General features: G+C 38.0%; 1 protein-coding gene across 2 annotated transcripts in view; it reads left to right on the forward strand.

Moving 5' to 3' along the window:
- The window catches only part of CPQ (carboxypeptidase Q), a 335,799-nt gene that overhangs the window by 166,345 nt on the left and 145,175 nt on the right, over positions 1–24,279 (forward strand). For both annotated transcript variants that reach the window (XM_029923922.1, XM_029923923.1), the window contains exon 4: positions 20,443–20,554. In XM_029923922.1, the coding sequence (XP_029779782.1) occupies positions 20,443–20,554 (112 nt within the window). The remainder of the gene's footprint in view (positions 1–20,442; positions 20,555–24,279) is intronic.

A 24,279-nucleotide genomic window follows, 5' to 3' on the forward strand; every position in this document is an offset into this window, starting at 1 on the left:
GGGGGGGGGGAAACAAGGCAAGCTGACCTAGGCAGGCTACAGAGTCAAATGCATATCAAAGAAGCACCCCGACTTTGCCTCAGCAATCTTGGGGGATGGAGAACTAACACTGAATACGGTTTTGATCTTTTGTGTGCCTTGGCCACTCACGTCTAGCTCAGCAAGACAGTCTCCAAAGTTATTTTGACCAGGAAATGGCAATCTCAAGCCTCCAGAAGCAAATCTTGTTTACTGGCTCACTCAACGGAGTGATAATCCTTGCCTGAGGCAGACAGAAAACTTGGCGGACCCCGACAACATAGAATGGATAGGGCATAGTGATTTACTACAAATGTACAAGGACATGTGGACGGCAGGTACATAATGTGCTTTTTAGCAACATAGTACTGTTCCCTACACTTTTAATACTATTATAGAGTAGGATTAAAGAAGAACCAAGATAAATTCCAGAGGGTATAGGAAACCCTTCTCTCCTATAGTGGTTCAGAACAAATCACCTCAAGATATGCCACCTTGGCATACAGATTATTTTGAGCTGAAAACAATCAAAAGTTTTAGGGAGACACTCCTAACTGTTCCAAGAATTTAGAGGGCCTGCTCCAAGAAAAGAGCTATCACCATAAATAACTATATTATAGTATGAACTGGGGGGTAGTAGACAGGGAGGAATTTAACAGTCTGTTTATTAAAATTCCTCTCTATGCCCCAATGTGTGCCCAGTACACATTTATCAAACATCTACTTTTTCATCTCCCCGTGAATTGCTTTCCTTCCCTTTGAAGTCCCAGACACCTCCCCCTTTCTCCTTAATTCAGGATGACATTTATACCTCATTTTGCCTGACTATCTTTGGAATCTTTCATGTTTACGTGTTTTCCCCAAGCATATGGAATTAAATTTGGCTTAATCTATTTCATGCAGTATAATTCTTAGACCAGCCACAAGGACTTGAAGGGTAGAGTAAATGTTTCCTCCTCAATACTCCCCCTGTCCCCTTCTCTGTGTGTCGGTGGCTTCTTGCCATCCAATGCAACTCACCCCTTTTGAGCTGGTTTTGGAGCCAAGCCAGGTCAAAGGTAAGTTTCTCTCATATCCGATTACCTATGTTAGTTTGACTTAGGAGCTAATTTTGGTATAATTGTTTGTAACCAGGGAAGCAGAGCTCATTTCTGTTGACATACATGGCATGAACCCTAACAACTTTGTGAAGAAAGAACTCCTGGAGCTGCTTTCCTAAGGAGAAGCCTGTGGGTGGGGCAGGCACTGACTGCTTCAGTGCTCCTATCTGATACAGAAAAGAAAACAGAAAACAGCTATATTTCTGTTTTATTGCTTTTATTTTGGATTTTTAGATTGGTGAATATTTCCCTGATGGTACAATAGTGCACATATAAAATAAAAGCTGTGGTGCTAGGTACAGTGTCATTAAGTTTTGCAGATATGGGTAGCGAAGCAGGAGTAAATGAATCTGTGTGCTTATTTTCTGCTCAATATTATTCTTTAATCTTTAGGCAATAAGCAGGATCATTCCAAATGCCCTGTCTGCATGGACAAATCCACGGAACCCTCCATGTATGTTAAATAGGGTTGCTGTGGATTTTATTTTTTTCATAGAGAATCACTAACATATTTCACATTTTGGACCAAACATAGGATATTATTTGTTTTTATGTTTGCTTTTTCAAGAATGACAAATTCGCCTTATGATAATACATTATATAGATTAGCTGAAGTCATAAGCTCATTTTTTACCTTTGTTGTCTGTTTGTTTTCTAATTTTGTCTGTTGAAAGTAGAGGAAGTTTTACACCACGTTTAATAATTTGTTTAATCATTTTGCATTGCATTCATAAATAAGATTGGTCTGTAATTTACTTTATTGTACTGCCCTTGTCATGTTTTGGTCTCAAGATAACATCTTGATAAATGAATTGACTTAGTTTGAAGGTTTTCTATTCCTTTATACTGGGTAAAATTTACCTGTAAAACCTCTTGAGTCTGGCTTAGTTTGTGTGTGTATGGGAAGAAAGAAAGTAATTTGTGATTCTTGATTGAATTTCTTAATGTTTATTGATATTTTTAGGTTGTCTTATCTCCTTGAGTCAATTTCAGTAAATTTTCTTTTTCTAGAAAATTAGTCCTTTGATCACCCTAAGCATAATTTAAAAAAAATGTTATGTAGTTTTTCCATAAATTTAATTTAATATAGAATGGAATTTTTATTCCAGTTGTAGATTTTGTTGACATTTTTAACATTGTACTTCTTCATGTGTTTTGGAATTTGGGTTTGCTGACTCATTTTGAGTAGGATGATTTAAAATTAAATTTGTATTGTTGTTCGTATTGTGTTCTTTCCCTTTGGGCTCCCCATTCTCTCTCTGGAGGTTTTGTGATTACTTTCACCTGGCCTGCAACAGTGCCCATCCAGAGCTGGGTTTTATTACGTTGCACCAGTCATTCTTGCCAATGGTGATAACGAGGATCATATATTCTGTTACAGAGCCAGCAGGTAGCTTGATTCAGTGCCATATCTTTGTTCATATCTCCTCCAGAGACTAAACTTTATAAAGCTGTATCACTTGGCATGTTTTTGTTTTTGGTTCTTCTCATGAGCCCATCCCCCTTGCTTGCTTTCATGCAGTTAACCCGGCATAGATCCCCCGATCTCCAGCAAAGCTATTTTAGATTCTCTGTGCCTATAGGAGCAGAATGCCCAGCAGACAGTGCTGCCTCTAGTTCAGAAGCCTTGCAGCTCCCCTGGCTTCAGACCTGCTCACAGCCTCGTGATTCTAATCCATTTCTAGTCCACAGAGATGTTTATCTGGTTTTTATTTTTTTTTAATTTTTTTTAATGTTTTATTTATTTTTGATACAGAGAGAGACAGAGCATGAGAGGGGGAGAGGCAGAGAGAGAAGGAGACAGAACCAGAAGTAGGCTCCAGGCTCTGAGCTAGCTGTCAGCACAGAGCCTGACGCGGGGCTCAAACCCACGAATGTGAGATCTGACCTGAGCCGAAGCCGGAGGCTTAACCGACTGAGCCACCCAGGCGCCCCTATCTGGTTTTTAGAACTGAACTATAGCCTTTTGGTTTTCACTTTTTATAACTCATCTCTAATTGCCCTTTGTTTGGAACAGAGGAGGCTCATGAAGGTGTGAATTTTCTGTACCCTGTTGACCAGAAGTCTCATAATTAAGTTTTCAGCTTTATTTTATTTCTGGTACTAATTTTTCATCCATATTTCTGTATGTTCTTGACCTTTGAAGCCCACATTAATCTTTTTTTAAATTGTTTTCTTAATGTTTGTTTATCTTTGAGAGAGAGACAGACAGACAGAAGGTGAGTAGGGGAGGAGCAGAGATAGTGGGAGACACAGAATCTGAAGTAGTTTCCAGGCTCTGCACTGTCAGAACAGAGCCTGATGTGGGACTTGAACTCACAAGTGGTAAGATCATGACCTGAGCCAAAATGCATTAACTATGTTTCGTTTAAAAAAGTTTACTTCTTCAATGGGTTTATGTGATTAGAATTGTAAAGGTCAAAGTAATTAATTATAAATCTGTTTTAATTGTACATTGATCACAAAAACTAACATTTAAAAAAATATTTTAATGTTTATTTTTGAGAGAAAGAGAGAGGGACAGAGTATTAACTGGGAAGGGCAGAGAGCGATGGAGACACAGAATCTGAAGCAGGTTCCAGACTCTGAGCTGTCTGTCAGCACAGAGCCCGACGTGGGGCTTGAACCCACAAGCGGTGAGATCATGACCTGAGCTGAAGTCGGACGCCTTAACCAAATAAACCACCTAATATTTTTCTTTTTTTTTAAGGGACTGAACTAGCTTGATTCTGAATCACATTTTATTACTAAACAGAAACAAATCAAAGTTAGTTTATTGATTCTCTACTGTATTTCAAGTCTTATGAGTAATATGTGTGAAGGAAATAAAAAGATCCCGGCCATTAGAAGAGAGTTTGGTATTTATCAGCTGAGGAGTCAGGAAAGAAGGCATGCTCCTCCCTTCTCCCCTGTTCAGTTGCATCAGTCAGGGATGGGAGGCCTCTTATTTTCAAACTCTGCACATTATCTCCCCTTCCCAGCCCACTACTGCCAAGGGAATATATTCTTAGCCCCCACACAGCTTGAGAATTACCATCAGAGAGAGCCTCATATTCTAAGACCAGATACCATATAAATTGGGCATAAATAAACACTAAGATGGATTAGGACACTAGATGAGCTGAACAGGCACTGGGTACCAGGCAATGTGTTAGGCCCTTTTCTTGCAATTGTTGTTACATCAACAGGATTGGCAGTTCTAATGTCCATTCTTAGACACAGGGAAACGGAAGCCCAGAAAACCCAAGCAGCTTGGTGAAGGTTCCTTTTAAATGGAGGAAGGAGACTTTAAATCCTGCCTCTAGAGTCCATGATTTTAACCACTATGTTGTAAGAAGAGGGGCAAAGAGAAGGTTGAAATATGCCCTACCTTACTGAAGTTTACTGAAGGAACATATGGAGATTAAGATTCACCAATTGTTGGGGTGCCTGGGTGGTTCAGTTGGTTAAGTCTCCTACTTCAGGTCAGGTCATGATCTCACAGTTTGTGAGTTTGAGCCCTGCTTCAGGCTCTGTGCTGACAGCTCAGACCCTGGAGCCTGTCTTCAGATTCTGTGTCTCCCTCTCTCTCTGACTCTGTCCTGTTCACGCTGCCTCTCTCTCTCAAAAATAAATTTTAAAACATTTTTAAAAAATAAAATAAAATAATTTTTAAAAAATTAAAAAATAAATATTCACCAATTGTTAAGAGTATAGAGTTGAAAGAGAAGAGACGGAGCTCTTTGATGGGCCATTTAGCATTTTCTTTGATCTTTAAACAATGCTACACTTATATTTGTCTATATTAGCATAAACTGATACCTTCCATTTATCATCCACTCCCTATTCTTGGCGATCTTCATGCCTTCTCTGCAGAGATTATGCTCAGATGTAATGTCAAGATATGCTTTTTGTTTAAAAGAAGCTTAAGCTTCTCATTTTTACATGAAATATGCCAGACCTTGGTTTGTTTTCTAAGACTCTATTCTGGACTCTCTCCCTATATTCTAGGCCCTCCTACAGAGAGAGCCTTTGTGTGACCAGTCTTGCTAACTCTAGAAATGCAATTGACAGTGGAATCATTTATTAGATTAGCCATTGCCAGGACAACTCACCTCAGGTGCATGGAAAGCTCTAGTGCAAACACTGGGATTCATTTGCACACAGTAACTACAGAGTTAGGGAGGGCTGTGTGTTGTGATTGCTTGAGCTATGACTTCTTTTTCCCCTTTGCAACCTATTACTGAAATAAAAATGTAACTTAGCCATTTCATGGTGTAAGAATGTTTTTAAATGGGGTAAGTTCATGCTGTTTTAAATTAGACTCGCCAAACAACATTTTTAGAATATTTGTCATATTTTAAATAACATACGCTTGTGATTGATGCTCCCTCTAATTCAAGCTAGCAGCACATAGCACCGAAACCTGTGCCTGATGAAGCGGTGTGTGTGAAACCCACTCTGCTCTCCCACTCCCCAAGTGCGTTTTTCCTAGAGAGAACTGTTTGCAGTGTTTGGGGTGATCTTACAGTAATTATGTGTAATCGGCACTATAATGGCAGCCATGTAAGGAATCCATACTTTGTGCCCAGTGACTGATAGTGATGAAGATATTATGTCATCTCATTTCATTCTCACAAGACACTTTAAAGTTGGGTTTGTGTTATTATTCCCACCTTACAGATGGAGAAACAAGGCTTAAAGAGGTTAAATCACTTGCCCATGTCCAGATGATAGGGATAAATTGTTGAAAGAACTCATTAGACTATGTGTGTAGGCAAAAAGGAGCAGATTAATTTTCAGCACAGTCAAGTAAAAGTTAATGCATTAGAGAAAAGCAATGAAAAGTAGTCACTGGTTGTTTTTTATGAGGCAGGCAGAAAGACAGAATGGAAAGAGCCCTAAGCTCTGTGTCAGAAGCCCTGAGTTCTATTTTCAGGCCCTGTTACTTGGGCAAATCACTTCTCTGTGTAAAAGCAGAGCATTGGCTGTAATCTCCTATGGTCATTCCAGCTGTAATAGGTGTGAATGTAGGATCCTGAGAAGGAGTTCAGAATTATTGTAGGTTTCTTAATTTATGTAATTCTATGCAGTTAAAGAAAATAAGCAAATTCTGGGAAATATCAGGAAGGCTGTTATAGTTTCTATATAGCACACAAAAAAGTTATGTTATCTATGCATTATAGGTTTGATTGCTACAGCTTCAAAATCCAATGGAATTGGAGAAAGTTCAAAAGGAACCATCAAAAGGGTATGATGAGACCGTTATAAAGAGTGTAGCAATCTTCACCCTACAAAGGGAAAAAAAAGTCTCAGAAAATGTCTATAATGGCATGATTGTTAAGTATTATGTGCTTGACAAGGTAATCTTAGAGCAGATAAAGGGAAGTACCATATGGGGATGGTGACCTTATAGAATTTTCTACCCAAGGATGCAAAAAATTAAAATAACTTTGAGAAAATTTATGCAAATGAAGAAATAACAGTCCATTATAGACCAAAGGAGACTATAAGCTAAAGGTTGGCATGGATCGTGATTACAATTATTATGCCTCCCGCAGTAGGGCCCTAGGTTCCAAAGGAAGTTGATGCAGCATGGCACCAATTCAAGAAGCCAAATTTTAAGTCATAAAAAGTTCTTTTTAGTATGTCTTATTTTCTTGACAATAAATATTACTAGTACAATAACTTTAAAATTTTATTCTGGGTCCAACTAAAGAAAAAACATGATAATAGAAACTTATAGTAGAACAAATATAGGTTTCACAGGAAATCATTAACAGTTCTCACTGAATAATGGCCAAGATAAGCCCATTTTTCCTTTTACCATCATGGAATCTTAGAGCTGACAGGGCCTTTGGACATTATCTGGCTCAGTGCCCACCTGCCACTCGAACCTCGGGTCAGGTATCCATTCTTTGCCTGACAGCTGTTCCTTCCACTTCTGCTTGAACGCTGCCAGGATTTGGCAGCTTACTCCTCTGAGGACTCCTCTGTTCCCTGGTTGAGCCGCTCCGATTCATTCTTCTAGTGAGCTGAAATCTATCTGCACACACACCCTGCTCGCTGGCCTGGTTATACCATCTGATCAAGTCCACTCCTCTTGTGGAGGAAGCATCTAGCCCTTTGAAGCCTGCTCTTTTCCAGGGTAACGTATACACTTGCTCTTAAAACAGTGTTTTTTCCAGGCACTATAAAATTCTGACCCCTCTTCTCCAACCACAGTCTGTTTTCTGGAAGGTCCTATCGGTATCTGGGCCAAAAAAAAAAAAAAAAGAGAGAGAGAGAGAGATTGAGAAAAAAGTGTTTGACTAATGGGAATGGGAGTATTACTTTACAAAATCAGAATCCTATATTTCCATCAACAAACCCTAAGATTTTATTAATATTTTCCATAGCTGAGACATACTGCTCAATATGTTTGGGCCCACCTACATTTTCTGATTCTCCCCAGGTGAACCGCTATCAACCCAGCATCTCAGAGTACAGTATACACCTTGATATTTACCCCTGATGAATTATCATTTCTGCTTCAGGATATTATAGGACCTTGATTATTTGGTTCAACATATTAATGATTCATCTTATGTTTAGCACCTTGAAGTTTATAAGTACGTCTCCAAAGTATTGATGGAAATGCTGTCTGAGATCCAGGGCTGACTTAAGTTAAACACATGCTAACACTTATAACAAATGTGATTTCATGAGAACTGTACTTTGTATTTCTTTTAATCTTCCTCTAATTTTATAGTCTCTTAAAATACACTGCAATGATAAAAATACAAGTTAAATTAATAAACATTTGTTTTTATTGGTATTTTTGTTTCTTTAGAAAATGTACAATTCATGGAAATTTTTTTTCTTCCTTCCTTCCTTTCTTTCTTTCCTTCTTTCCTGTTTTCCTTCTTTTTTTTTTTCCCCAGGGTATACAATTGATTACTCAAAATCCATGGCTACAGTAAACATAACTGATGAGACTATAATCTCATGACAAGTCAGAATATTTAGGGGAACATAGATAACCTTATAAGTGTTGACATTAAAAAAATCTAAGCCTTCAGTGTGGCAATAATGTCACCATGCCTGTTAAGTGTTCTTTTATCATGATGTCCTTTTATTTCAATTAATTGCATTTTGGAGAGAAGAACACTATACTATTGATTATCCTTCGTGGTCTCTGATATGTTCTGAAAATTATCGTGTAGTCTCATTATGTATTTTTTAAATAGTCACTCCTCATAGACTCTGAGGCCCTAGGACCAATTTTTACCCCTTTCTATCTAGCAGATCTGCCATTACCAAATATTATAACTTTCAAGTTGCTTCTACTCCTTATCCTTGAAGTTCACTCTTAAGAAGGCAAAAGATAAGTTTTCTGTGCTGTGCAAAGTGTGACCAAGTTGGTTTGAACTTAGAAGAAATCACTTTCAGACTATTTTGATTTGTGGTACACAAACATTATGAGATTAATCAGCTTTTTAGCCTTTAGAGACTTGATTCTTCTGAGACTAAAATGATCACTTCTCTTCTTAATGTAGATGTGTTATTTGACAGTGAATATTGAAGCTAAGTTTTAATTTATTATATTTTAAATGGAAAGGAAGAATTTTTCATTTTGGGTAAGTAAACATAATATACACTTTTTTCTGGCACTTACATAACATTTATATTAGGTGCAATTCTAGTTAAGAAAACTATTCTTTTTCCTCCTAGGAGAAGAAAATTCCAATAAAGAAATAAGACTGAAGCAGGGTTAATGGGCAGAATAGTATTCTTTTATACAAAGATACAAGAAAATAAAAAGTTGAATAGTTGCAACATCCCCTTCCTAAAACAAAATATGCTAATGACATTTGGCTTGTTCCTAGAGTCTGTATGCAGAAATTATTAACTAAAACGACCTGGCTGAGAGTATGTGAGCTCAAATATGGTGAGAGGAGTAAAGACCAGGAAGTACTATGTTTGAACAGTAAGCTTGCTGCCTATGCAGACATAGAATCTTTCAAAGTAAGCGTGGCTTCTTGACACCTTGTTCTGAAGACAAAAATTAGACCATTGAAAAGTCCTCTTAGGGGTATATATAACATTATTTGACTATATTTTATTTAATCTATAATTCATGCATCAAAATTAAAGTTGTCATCAAGTGTTGACATCATAGGAAGCTGTGAAGCTACCCCAGATTCACTGCCCAAGTCTTGGACTTGGGATCGTTGACCTCTGACTCCCCATCACTGCTGTGGTCCATAGACTTGGCAGGCAGGAGCCAACAGAATAACCCGGATGTTTGAGGTAGAAGTAATTTAGGTAACTGTCACTTAAAATACACTGGCTTTCATGGCAGGTTAGTGTTCCTCAAAGCCTCCTTTCTGCTTCTCAGCTTATCTAGTCTTAGCTGCAAAGATAGTCACCCATAGTGACATCACACTAGTGCACATAAGCACATGGCGAGACACCTTCTCTTAGTTTTGTCACATGAGCCTCAGCAACCTGACATAAGTCTGAGTTCACATCTGGACCTGGATTTATTTTCTTTTTTATTCCTCTGCCTTAGCCAAAGCTTCTTTGCAGTCTTCTTGCCCTCTAATCTGTCTTCTACTTCACCTTCTCTTTTTGTGCTAGTCAGCATTTTGCTTCAATCCCTCCTTTCGTTTTTTTTTTTTTAATTTTACGTTTATTTTTTTAAGAGAGAGCGAGCAAGACAGGGTGGGGCAGAGGAGAGGGAAACAGAATCTGAAGCAAGCTCTACACTATCTTCAATCCCTCCTTTCCTCCCTCCTGTCCTCCCTCCCTCCCTCCCCCTTCTCTCCTTCCTTCTGTCCTTCCTTCCTTCCTTCCATCCTTCCTTCCTTCCTTTCCTAATCATTCACAAAGTAACTAAAAATACCCTATCCTCAAACTAAATTTCTTTGCTAGGGAAAAACTCCACAGAAGTAAATCTGTATACTAATCCATAGTAATTTGTCTTCCCCTCTATGGAAACTGCTGGTACGGGAGGAATTATTATACAGCCTTCCGGTTACTGTGCTTTTCAGAGTGACAAAACTCATTTGCATAGGGAACCTTGGTCTGTTGTTAGTTTCTTTTCGTGGCTAATCAAATAGGTACAAAACTGGAAGCTGGAGAATAATGTGTGGACAGAAGCCTTCAGCTGATCTTGCAGATTGACTTCTGTAGATAACATTCAGAAGATCACAGAAAGTTAAATAATTGAGAAATTTTCCACAATCAATATACCAACAAACATTTTACAAAACATTGTAATCCTTTATTCAAAAATAATCCTAATCCAAAGTAATCCTTTAGTTTATAAACCTAAATCGCAAAAAAATTAAGTTAAAAAGTTCCTTTTTTCTTTTCTTTCTTCCCCCCCACTCTCTCTCTCTCTCATTGGCAGCATCTTGGCCCTCATTTTCTATAATGAAATATTGATGATACCTCTATTAGCTTGTCTTAATTGAATAGTGAAAATCTATAGAATACCAAAATACCAAGTGTTTCTATTTCTTGTTTTTTAATCTTATGTGCCATGGCTAACAAATGCCTTGACGATAGTGATGAGTGAATGGCTGTCAGAATAGAGAAGTTATACCTGTGCCCAGTACCATAGTTGGATTTGACTATGGAAAAGATGATCACTATGGAGATAGTAATTGCTTAAACTCTGTCTCCCTTTCCTCCTTTGAGGAAGTTCACATACAGTGTTGTTATTCAACTCTTCTACTCTTTCCATCCTGTCAAGTGAGATAACTTGTCCTGTGGCTGCTTAGGCCAAAGGAGAAGGGATCCAGGAACACAGTTCTTTTACGTAAGAGGTTATCATCACCAGTTGCAACCAGTCGTGACTTCTAGATGAAACCCCTCACCTTCATTTAATCAGGATGATTTTCTTCCATAGACACTCTCTGCCCTGTCCCATCTGCAAGTCCACCTTTAGTCAATTTCAGCCATTTCTTCCAAGTCCACTGCAATCACATTCATCCGTCTACCTAAGGCTTGGTTTTTCTTGAGTCACAGATAAATTAGGCCCTTCTTATTTTACTCTTCAATATCAGCAATGTGCTTAGAGTATTTAGCCAGGAACAGGAATGATCTTTCTTTTATGAAGCCAATCTGAGTGCCCCGCACATGTAAGAGGGGACACTCCAGGAGGGGAAACAGCTTTTTTCAGGAGTAGGTGCAGTGATGTGTGAGCATTTGGACAGGTGGTTCATTTTCATGTGAACGAAGTCTGTATCCTGCAAGCAGTCAATACCCAGAAGTTTCACTAAACAAAGCTTGAATATAAATTAATTCAAAAGGAGCTCAGATGTTTGTTGTCTTTGAACACACCCTGTGTATCGGGAGCCTAGCTTTATTCTGTAGACCACCTACTCTGTTCATTGGGAAGGACGGTATTTGTTCAAACATAGTCCCCTTGAAAACCAAGGCTTTGTCTCTGACAGGGATTATAAAAACATGGATTTGAGAAGTGCCTGCCCACCTGCATTCAGATTCTAAATTGTGGGAAGATCTTGGCAGCCAGAGTACCTAGGAGATGCTCAGGGAAAAGTCTATTGAGGTTATGGAGACTTTTCAAAGGACAATTTGCTCCTTTACAGTGATTAGAATATAAGAAGAATTCTTAAGAACTGTCACAGAATATTGGACTAGATGGAACCTTGGAAGATTTTATTTATCCCTTCTTTGTTAGCTTTCCATGTAAAACCTAAGAATGCAACCTATTTTAGAAACCCTCCCAGGAATGAAATTTTTCATAACCTTTTCCCTGTTAGCCACTTTTTAACTTCTACAAAAGCCTTCTATTAGAAAATTCTTGATCACTTATATATGACCCTCACAGTCACTGCTAGGGCCGAATCCTGGTTCCCTTGCTGTGTTTTTTGGTGCTCAGATCCTCTCCACAGATGGGCCTTGTCATGGCTGAAGCCCATTATTAGATCACCTCTTGGCTGCTTCTCTAAGACCAAATAATGAGAAAATTTTTTTCATCCTTTTTTTAGGTCATATTTTTCAACTATCTAATGATTTTTGTTGTTGAAAATTGGATTGGGGATTTCCTGTGTCCGGAAATGAACTAGGCCTTGAACTTTGCAACCCCGATACTCCTCCTGCTACCACTTACCATACACCAAATAAAATGAGACCGAGAAAATGAAGCAGCTGCAATTAAAGCAAAACATCACAAAAACAAAAAACAAAAATACTAAGTAGTGCCTTTCTGAGTTTTTTGATTAAGACATTTGTAAAATGAAGCATGCTTCAAAGTTAAGTGGATATTTTGTTTATTAAGGATCAATCAATACGAACTTGATTAGGTTTCAATAAACACCTAATAACTTACAATTTAAAATGCAGAATGTTAAAAACTAGGCATGCCAAGAAGAGTAGTATAACTTATCTTCTTAGTGGCCCTTTCTTAGCATATCTATTATCTATATAACTTCTGTTTACTGTGGGCATTTGGAGACCATTGAGTCATTATCATGATGGCTCTGTATGACCTCTGTATGGATATAAGTAATTTTGATTTTCACATTTATCTTTGATCTATAGTTTTCAGTTATCTTTGATTCTTTCTTTTTCAGACGTTAGTATCATGCTTATGATTGTAAGTAAATGTAGACTTGTTTCATTGCTTTGTGACAATTGGATTAGAATGAGATCTATCTGACGTGCAATGTTTGTTTGAACTCACAAAACTCTCTGAGCCCCATGCCTTCAAAGGTACATCTTTAATAACTCTTGGTATTGTTCAATATGCACATTTGCAAGACTTTATTTAATGAACAATAATGAAAGGATTACATATTACATATGTTTCACCACTCAGTTTCAGAGAAAGAACACTATCAGTGCCTTAGCAATTCACTCACATCATCTGTGTATGACTCTCTCTGATCATCTTCTTCTCTCTGCCCCAACCCCCACCTGATATAAAAACTATCCTGATTTTGGTTTATCATTACTTTGCTTTCCTTCATGATTTTACTATCTTTGTATGCATTGCTAAAGATTGTATTCTATAGTTCATCCAGATTTTGAAATTAAATAATGGAATCATACTCTTCTATTTCTTTTGTGACTTCCTATTTTGCTGTTGCTTTGCTCCTTTATCTTGGTCTTGAGATTCATTTATATTGATAGATATACTTGTTGGTCATTTTCACTATTTTATAATATTCCACCATATGACTATGCTATAATGTATTCATCCTTTCTACTGTTGATGGACATTTGGGTTGGTTCTGGTTTCAGGCTTTATGATTGCTTCTGTATGACCATTTTGGTACACATGTTCCAAAACTCAAGTGCCAGAATTCCTCTAATATATGAACCTAAAGTGCAGTTGTTGGGTTATGAGATGCACATATGCTCAACTTGGATGTGCCTAATAATTTCCTAAATGGCTTTAATAATTTTCTGCTCGTGCCTACAGTGGATGAGAATTCTTTTTGCTCAGCATCCTTGCCAGGACTTTGTAGTGTCAGATTTAATTTCTTTTTCCAGTTAGAGAGGTACAGAATGGCATTTTTTTTAGGATTTAATTTGCATTTCCCTGATCAATGATGAGGTTGGTCATCTTTTCAAATGCTCGGTATTTATAATTTCTTTTCTGTGAAATGCGTATTTATGTCTTTTTTCCAATTCCTTTTTGGGTTGCTCATCCTTTCTGGTTGAATAGTAGGAATTCTTTATATACATTAAAACCTTGGTTTGTGAGCAGAATCCATATCAGAAACATGCTTGTAATCCAAAGCACTTGTATATCAAAGCAAATTTCCCCTTAAGAAATAATGGAAACTCAGATGATTCGTTTCATGACCCAAAAATATTCATATAAAAATGATTATAATACTTTAGTAGAATACAAAATAATAAAGAAAATACAAACTATAAAGAAAAATAAACAAATTAATGTGAACTTACCTTTGATAACCTTCATGGCTGGTATGAGGGAGACAAGACAGAGGAGAGTGATTGTGTAGGACAACTTTCACTATCACTAATAGAATCATTGCTATCTATTGGCTCAGTGGAATCTTTCTCTTTTCATGCAACTTTAGCAAGGAGCCTATCCAACTATACTTGCTTTTGCTTCCTTTTAAAGATTTCACAGAAATGTGACATTGCATTGATCACCCACAATCCCACAGAGAGAGAAGAACCATTGGCTCAGTTGTAGTCATGTGATGTTTGGTGTCATGTACTACTTGTATTGCAGGGTCACTCATTTATCAAGTTAAAATTTACTAGAAATATTGGCTTGGCTTGTGGAACACTCACTGGACATATTAATCGCAATCCAAGGTACTACTGTATTTTGTATATAAACCACTTTTTGGTTATATTTACTATATCTTCTCCCAAGTTGTAGCAACTCCTCTCATTCTGTGTTTCTCTTGATAAACACAAAGTCTTCATTTTCTTATAGTTGAATTTGTGCATCTTTTCTTCATGCTTCGCATTTTCTGTATCTTGTTTAAGAAGACTTCCTCCTCCCCTAAAGACATGAAAATATTTTTCTTTTTCTTACAAAAGTTTTAAGTTTTGACTTCACTTAAGTATTTAGTCCATCAATAAATAATTGTATTTTTCATTTCCATTTGACTTTTTAACTATAGTTTCCATCTCTCTGATGAAATTTCCCATCTTTTCTGCTAGATTTTTAACATATTAATCTTAATCATTTTAGACTGCTTGTCTGATATTTTGAATATCTGGGTTACATTTGGTTCTACAGTATTGTGTTGAATAGTGTATTTCCTGACAATGGATTGTTTTATTTCTTGCCTATTTTATACATCATAATTTTGATTGGATGCTGGATGTCGTATGTACCAGAGCAGCAGAGCCTGAGGGGAATAATATGTGAGTGATAAAGTGATTACTCCTCTTCTGTCCAGCCATTAGTCTGAAAGTGGTTGAGTCCATCTTCCACTGCTGAGCTAGGTTTGGATTTCATTATCTCTATTCTTACCTTTGACGCTCACATGCTTCAAATTTCTCTGGCAGTGGGTTGCTGCCACTCTGTTTTTAGTATAAGGATTTGGTTGCTTGGAGGACTTTTCTCAGTATCTTGCTTTATCCTCAGCTTTCATCAGGCTCTATATGTCTGCACCACAGCAGGTGTTTCTTTCTATGCTCCGGCCCTTCCCTCAGCTAGAAGCTGTTAATGCTGTGCTTATTGCTCACTGGGGGCTCCTGGTGGGGACAGGGTAGTTTCTTGGTTCTCCTGCCCCTCCATCTTAGGCAGGCTCTGGGTGCCTGAGGTCAAGAGTGGGGTTTTCTCAACATTTCTACTCTTCCCCAGCCCATACAGAAGCCAAACTCTGCCATATGTCATGGGAATGAGTATCCCACCCCACGCTGAGCCCCTCCCACCATGGCAGCAGGACTCTGCTTTAAGTCAGCACAGGATTCTAGGTATGAGCAGCTTTCCTGCCCTTCCCAAGAGGCATACATGTTTTCCCTAGTGTCAGTACAGGGTGGGAGTGAAATTTTCTACTCCTTTCCCAATAGCCACTGACCTTTGCCCAGGACTGCCCTGCAGGACAGTACCCTCTTTCTCCCGGAGGAGCAGATGACTTTTTCATATGAGAGAAGGGCCCCAGAAGCAGGTTATGTTTGGCACCTGCCTCCCAATAGTATCTGGTCATAAGGGTTCTACCGTGTGTCCAGTATGTCTTGTGAGTACCTGATAGAGACCTATGGAAAGGATCTGAACATTTGGGTGCCTAGTGCCTTACATGGGAGGTTTCCAGGTATTCTAAATTCTCATATTAACCCACATTCACCTTTTAAGAATATGTTAACCTTTTAGTTGTTTACTTCATTCCTGCTTTTGTCTGCCCCTCTGTCTGTTACTGTCACCTGTCTCTCCTGTCTCTGTGAAAGGCCAAGCAATTTGTGTGTCCCATCTCTGCTTGAGCTTGTTGTCTTTTGGAATTCAGCTCCACTGGCTGAATCACAATCTGAAATCTCTGATGGGCCTTAAAAAGTTATGCTTTTATAGATTATCCAGATTCCTCTCCTTGTAGGGTAGGCACAGAACTCTCCTGTGGCTGTCCCCATTTTAGGAGGAAGCACACTGACCTCTCCCCACCACCACCACTCTGTGTTTTCTTTCTTTGCCCTGTTTTTCATTATAACACTTAAAACTACCATTATATTATATTTGTTTATTGTCTGGTTCCCTTACCAGAATGATAATCCCATTAAGATAGAATATTTAGAGGGTTTTTTTCCCCCATTTCTGTATTTCTGGAACATAATAGAAACTCAATACAAATTGTTGAATAAACACATGCAGTGAATGCCAAACATGATGGCATTTTCTCCAGTATCTTGAATTAGCTTGTTTTCATAAGAATGTACTTTCACTGAAGCTGTTTTTTCTCCCTTGTTCTGCCATCTTTTTCATACGTCTCACTTTGATTGTGTTCTTACTCATCATTCAATCAGGCATATCTGTTTGCACTCAGCGTCTCCGAATGCAGCAATAATGAAGACGGAAGGGGCTTGTCCTTGAGGCTGCTGTCTATCTACCCTGGATTTCCTTTACCTCTGCCCTCAGGCCCGCAGCTGGCTGGTAGGGGTTGTGTGCCGCTGCTGGTCTGTGTTCTTCTTAGCAGGTTTCCATCCAGTGTGTTTCTGGCCTACTGTGATAGGCCCTCTTCCCCACCACCCTGCCTGACCCCAATGCCTGAGTCTTTGGTTGTAAGGCTAACGTGTGCCTCACAAAGAAGCTACATTTCAGATCATCACAGTTCCCCTTCTGCCTCCCTAACTTTTTTGGAATGCCTGCTATTGTTGCTGCTGCTGCTGCTGCTGCTGCTGCTGTTTTAATAATTTTTACTCTTTACCAGCTTTGGAAGAGATGGTGGTGAAAAGGAACGTGGAGGGTGGGGAATTGGTCAGTGCTCTACCTGCCCTCAGGGAGCAGCACACAAGGGGGTAAATAGGTGGGTGTCCCACTTCTCCATTGGTTCTAGGCCATGCATTTGCACTAAGGGCTCCACACCTGCCAACAGAGCCTGTGAAGGGACTGTGTATGTTCCTGTCTTTTATCAGGTGATTCTTTTTCATGAAATTAGAGCTTACTATGTCTCTTGGTAGTCAGTTTTTAGTTTGTTTGCCTAAATCAGATCCATATGTATTATAAGTAATGTTCATTTCTGCCTGACCCTGACATAAGGTATGTTGAGTTTGTATGCGCTACTGGTTTATGCTTTGTGGGGTTGCAGTAAGGCATCCTGTCCAGATATGGTGTTGAATGTGATCTTGTGCATTACTGTTTTCTAAGGGGAGTAGAGCTCTTATGATTCGGAGAACTCAAGTTCGTTAAAAGTGCTACTGAATTGTCACTACCTAGTTTTTATATCAAAATTCCAGCTGCTATCTCATGGTAGCCCCCAATATATCTTCTGATTTGATATGATGAAAACATGCTCTTATAATCTAAATGGTTTATAATAAGTCTTCCTTAGCACTGTGCCAAAGGCCTTATTTTTGGGGATAACATTTAGTTTCCTATCATTCAAAACCATTTCCCCCATCTTTTAATTATTTACTTAAGTAATAATTCTGGGTTGGATAATGGAGGCATTTTAGAAAACACAAAGAAATATATGATTGTAAAATAACCTCAGTTATTCTGAAAGATGAAATAATAGCTGCTTTGATTTAGTTATTCTTATGTGTTAACTGAGAAAAGTTCATTAAAACACGTTTTGACACTTTTAATCCATGGGAACGCTAATGTCATTGAGAAAATGGCTCTGAGGATGGTGAGAATGTTGACTAATTGGCTTGTTCAGCCCACATGGGATTACACCAGTGTCTGAATCAGAATTTCCTGCTATTGCAGCATGTTTTCTTCTTCATTCTTTTTTTTCTTTCCTTAGAAACAATCCATTTGGGTTCATTACATGGCCATTTGTTAGTCTCGTTAGTTACGAGGAATTGTACTTGTTTGTGACTACAATGAAGTCATGTCAGCCGGGTCTGGCTGTGTGTATATGCAGAATCAGTGGGGGATCCGACAGCTGCCTGGAGAAGCAGGCAATGCAAGGGGTCACCCTGATATTTCAGAACCCAAATCCTGCTTTCCCAGAGTCATGGGGCATTTTTATTTCATTCATCAAGAAGATTCATTCAACTTTGGTTTGCTTATTACATGCTGTATATAGACATCAATCTGTTGAACTTTTGAAAACTCTTTATTGATATGTAATATTGTCAGAGAAAGTGTACAGATCTTAAGTGTGTAGCAAGATGAGCTTTCACCAACTGAACACACCTGTGTTACTGGTACCCAGATCAGGAAACCGAATGTGCCCAGCACCCCAGAAACTCTCCTTCATGTCTAACCCTTCTCACCTTGGGCAACCATTCTCCTTTGTTTTGATTGTTTTCATATTTTACATACATGGAATTATACATGATGTATATTATTTCATGTCTGGCTTCTTTCATTCATCATAGTGTTTACGAGATTCATCTCCATTGATCATGTATTGTATTTGTTCATTATTACTACTATGTAGTGTTCCATTGAGCAATACAACACAGTTTATTCATTCTCTGCTAACAGGCGTTAAAACCGTTTCCTTTGTTGGGGGACTGGAGGCTATTATGAATATTCTGAGTATTTTAGTACATCTCTTTTGGTGAAGGTATATATACACACATACATTCCTGTTGGATATATATAGAAGTGGAAGCATTGGGGCACAGGGTGTGTATAAGTTCAGACTCAATAGAGAGCCAGTTTTCCAGAGAGGTTTTAAGCACTTACACTCACACCAACAGTGTGTGAGAGTTCCAATCACTCTATCTCCTCACCAATATTTAGCATTTTCTATCTTTTTTATTTTAGACATTTTGGTGGAAATGTATTGAATGTGGTTTAATTTTTATTTCCTTGATGATAGTGAACCTGAGAACGTTTTCATATGATTATTAGTATTTGTATATCTATTTCTGTGAATTGTCAACTCAAGTCTTTACTCATGTTTTTATAAGTTGACTCCCTCTTTATTTCTGTTTGGTAGGAATTTTTTGTATAATGTGGATAAGATTCCTGTGTTGTATATATGTTTTGTAAATATCTTTTCTTCCTCTGTGGGTTGCCTTTTCACTCTTGTAATGGAGTCTTTTGATGAACAGATACTCCTTATTTTTTTAAAGTTCAATTTGCTGCTTTTTCTTTTATGGTTTATGCTTTTTGGGTTCAGTTTAAGAAATCATTGCCTACTCCAAGTTGACAAAACTGTTCTATGCTTTCCTCTACCATCTTTATTTCAATTTGTAATTCATCTAATTTGACATTTGTATACTGTGTGAAATAGTGGTCAAGATACAATTTATCCATATGGATATCTCATTAAGCAAGCATCATTTTACTTGCTTTGTTTAAGATGTTTTTGTAAAATTTAGTTTTATTGAAATATGTTTTATATTTTCCTGGAGCGAATTACTAATTATTCTTGAAAATAATTTAAAACTATGGTGATTTAGGGGTGCCTGGGTGGCTCAGTCGGTTGGGCCTCCGACTTTGGCTCAGGTCAGATCTCATGCTCGTGGGTTCGAGCCCCACGTCAGGCTCTGTGCTGACAGCCAGTTCAGAGCCTGGAGCCTGCTTCCAGTTCTGTGCCTCCTTCTCTCTCTGCCCCTCCCCCTCTCATGCCCTGTCTCTCTCTGTATCAAAAATAAATAAAACATTAAAAAAATTTAAAAAAGACTATGGTGATTTAAAATTTGTAGTATAATCTGTAGACTTATTTAACATTAGTGTAAATTTAATTTTTTTAAGTTCTTTGTTTAACTAGACTCTAGTTTGTAACCTTAGTATATTTATTTATTCAACACCAGAGTGATTTATAATACACAAATCATAATAATTTTTTTAAAAATTAGTTATTGTTCTCACTTTTTCATTCGAATTCAATTCAACACATGTTTATTATATGTCTGCTAGAATTTGGTACGGTTGAGAATACAGTTGGAGTTTTGGGTTCCATTTATGTCACTTAGCTTTTAAGCCATATAATAAAGTTGTCAAACATCAGTCAGTAATAAACCATTTCACTTTAGTGTTTAAAGTTATATTAGTGAAAAGAAGTACAAGGTGAGAATTTTTATTACTGTTATGATGACCTTACACCCTTTATAGAGAGCCTTATACCAAATTTTCCACTGGTAATGACATAGGTCTTTTAAGATGTAAAAATAGAAAAGAAAATATAAAAGTTTCATTTCTGTATTTAGAATGACTATGAATGTTTCCTCTTTCATGTCATCTCTGCTTAGTTTTTTTTTCTTGTTTCATTATTTGTTCTAGGTTGTACTGGTCAGTGGACATCTGGACAGCTGGGACGTTGGGCAGGGTGCCATGGATGATGGCGGCGGAGCCTTTATATCATGGGAAGCACTCTCACTTATTAAAGATCTTGGTAAATATTTATAAAGTCATCAACCAATGTGTGAGGATCTCAGTAGTGACATGTTTAACTCAACATGGAGAATAATGAACAGATTGGTTACTGTGGTACGTTCAGAGATCCTCCTGAGGACCAAATGTTTTTTGTTAGTTTATTCTCAGAAAAGGATCAATTTGTCCCCTTAAAGAAAGAAATTTTATTCAAGTGTATGCCAGATATCCAAAGTATCAACTGTGATGAGCCACTAGGGAAAAGGAACAAGCAAATAAAACTGTAGCAAATGTAACCGCATCAGCTAGAGAGTATGTAAGGAAGCCATGACCACGTCCAAAGAAAAGTCAGCAGCTCCCCCTGCCTCCTTTTCCTTGTTCATCTTAAAGACATTATCAGGCTGTTGGGATGGCTTTGCCACGGTCATCTTTTCCATGACAGAAGTCAAAGACAGCAATGCAGGACTGAAGGAATGATCCTTCTGTAAGGACCCACACAAGGAATCTAGACTGGAAAACAGGAACTTCTAGGTGAACCCAGACAAGATGAAGATGGATAGACATAAAAAGAATAAGCTAAAAGTGCAAATGGTTTTTGATGACCCTATTTGCAAACAAAAAAACCATACATTTCCTCTTTGTGTGCCAGTCAAAAAGGCTGATTTTGAGTGAGATTATAAATAATGAAACAATCTGGGGTGCTTGAGTGGCTCAGTTGGTTTTATCCAACTCTTGGTTTTGACTCTGGTCATGATCTTGCAGTTATGAGAGTGAGCTCCAGGTGGAGCTCCGCACTGAGTGTAGAGCCTGCTTGGGATTCTCTCTCTCCCTCTCTTTCTCTCTCTCTCTCTCTCTTTCTCTCTCTCTCTCTCTCTCTCTCTCTCTCTCTCTCTCTCTCTCTCTCTCTCTCTGTGTGCCCCCCCCCCAGGCACTCTCTCCCTCTCAAAATAAATAAGTAAAGTTAAAAAAAAAGAAATAGTGAAATAATTTGAAGAGTCCCATATCTGAGTTAGGGCAGAGGTGGCCTTACAATGCCTCATCAGCAGAATGTTTTGTCATAACTGTGAAGTAGACTTAGCTTCATATATAGTAAAGAGCAGAACATCCCCTTTGGTAAATATATATATATGTGTGTGTGTGTGTATATATATATATATATATATATATATATATATATATATATATGTGTGTGTGTGTGTGTGTGTGTGTGTGTGTGTGTGTGTGTATATATATATTTAAATCCATACATTTCTCCCAGTGTTTAATAAGCCCTTCTAATCCTATAAATAAACCCATTAAAAATAATTGGTCATATTAACAACAGATTGCTGAAATGGTCTTGCTTGGGACAAATCTTTGGTGTGCCATTTTGGTTTATGTCTTACTTGCGTTTTAAAAATGGCAAAATGGAGAGGTGGTTGTACATTTTGTACCTCTAAACAGTCCTGTGTCTCTTAACTTGACACTACCGACATTTGGAGCTACATAAATTTTTATTGTTGGGTCCATCTCATGCATTTAAGATGTTTAGCACCATCCCTGGCCTGTATCTACTAGATACCAATAAGCACCATCCCCTCAAATTGTAACAACCAAAAATGTCTCCGGACATTGCCAAATGTCCCCTGGCAGGTCAAGGGTGGTGGTGGAGGAATGCATAAAATTTCCCCACTAAAATAAACTAATAAAAAAATCACTAAGAGACCTGAATACAGGGCTATTTTTTTAGAAAGAAAATGAACTCTTTGGAAACCTTATATTGCTTGTACTTATACTTTTAGCATCACTTCCATACTGAAAACACCTACTGTGTGAAAGCACTTTGTAAGAGCCGGGCACACAGAAAGGTTTAAAGCATGTCCTCTGTTCTTAAGAACCCCTTAGAATAGAATTGAAGCATACACAGGCACCTACACATATAGGTGCCAGTATAGACATAACTTCAAGGTCTGCTTTTAGAATCGTGTAAGGTTTGAGAGAGATGAATTGCCTAGCAAACAAAACCCAAAAACATGCATTCCTTCAGGGAGGATCTGGGATACTTTATGTGTGAATCCTCTTCTCCTTCCCTTAAAAATATTCCCCAGGTAATCTATCTGTTCTTTCTCTCTTTACCTTCATTCCAGAATGAAGTGGGTTCTAGACATGAGGCCGGCAAGTATAAAATTTTTTCCTCTTATAAGGCCCAGACATGCATTTGTGAAGCTAATTTTATTTTGATGTGTTCAGCCAGCGTGAATAACAACCAAGTGGTAGAGCAAAGAGAGAACTGGACTCCTCTGAATCAGAGTTTGCGTCACTCTGTGCCTCAGACTATGGTTTTGGCCTCAGGCAGGTCATTCGAACTCTCTGGTCTTCATTTTCTTTATCTCTTAACTGTAAGCTTCCAGAGTATTTTATCTGCTCTGGATGGGAATAAAACTGGTGTCTTCTCTAGGCTTTGAGTCTAACTTTTTTAGTAGTCAGCATGGAACCCGAAATCACTGTTAATTGGGTTGGCTTCAGTTGCATGGATAAACATCATACAAAGGTGGATTGAGTATCTTTTTCCAACACTGACTTCAGTTGCTTTTGATAGCAACCACCCTCCTTCAATTCAGGACTCAACTCTCCTATAGATTTCCAAAAATCTATGAATAAACCTGTTTATTCATGTAAACATATGAATAAAATTCCAAAAGAATTTTTTGTACTTCTAAACAGTCCTGTGTCCCTTAACTTGACACTACTGACATGTGGAGTGACATAATTCTTTTGAGTAGGAGTTAAGAGGAAGCATGGCATCCTGTTTAAAAGTATAGGACTATGGAGCCAGAATGCCTGAGTTCATATCCTGGCTCTGCATTTGCCAAGTATGTGGCCTTTGCCTTTCTGTGCCTCAGTTTTTGCATCTGTAGAATTGGGATAATAATATTCCTATCTCATATAGTTCCTTTGAAAACAAAATAATCTATTCACATAATGTACTTAGAACAGAGTCTGACCCAACCAAGTACTCAATAAATGTTAATTTTTATTATTTAATAAACATGACTCTGACAGTACCATATTTTTTATATAAAAGAGAATTATAAATTTTTTACCCCTACCCCATTAGTAATTATATTGCTTCTTCACTTAATATGTTAAACTGATATAACTCTAGGTCCAGCTGCTATGGTATTCCTAAATATGCTTTCTCTTTACTATTTAAGCTGCTGTTTTATATGATGGAAATCCAGTGACTCCTTCACTTTTTTCTACTTTCATACTACATTTTCAGGAGTCTGAATTTCTCCTTGTCACTTCCTGCTTAGGTCAAATGCCCAGTGTCCTCTCTGTGCCTCACTTCCTGAGATTGTACCCATTGAGTCTTACTCTTTAACTTTAAAGTTAAAATTAGATTGTGGATTTATAGTTATAGATTGCCTATGTCGGTTTTTCAATGTTTTATTTTATTTTTGAGAGAGAGAGAGAGAGAGAGAAAGCGTGAGTGGGGGAGGGTCGGAGAGAGAGGGAGACACAGAATCCGAAGACAGACTCCAGGCTCTGAGCTGTCAGCACAGAGCCTGATGCAGGACTCAAACCCATGAACTGTGAGATCATGACCTGAGCTGAAGTCCGACACTTAACTGACTGAGCCACCCAGGCGCCCCTGCCCATGTGTTTTAATATGAAGAACTAGGTCCAACATGTGACATATGAGTTCTAGGTGAAAATATGTCCAAGTCCCACAGTTGGGCTTGTGAATTTGAATGTTGGTCCAGT

Source organism: Suricata suricatta, chromosome 15, assembly GCF_006229205.1.
Source record: "Suricata suricatta isolate VVHF042 chromosome 15, meerkat_22Aug2017_6uvM2_HiC, whole genome shotgun sequence".
Lineage (NCBI taxonomy): Eukaryota > Metazoa > Chordata > Mammalia > Carnivora > Herpestidae > Suricata > Suricata suricatta.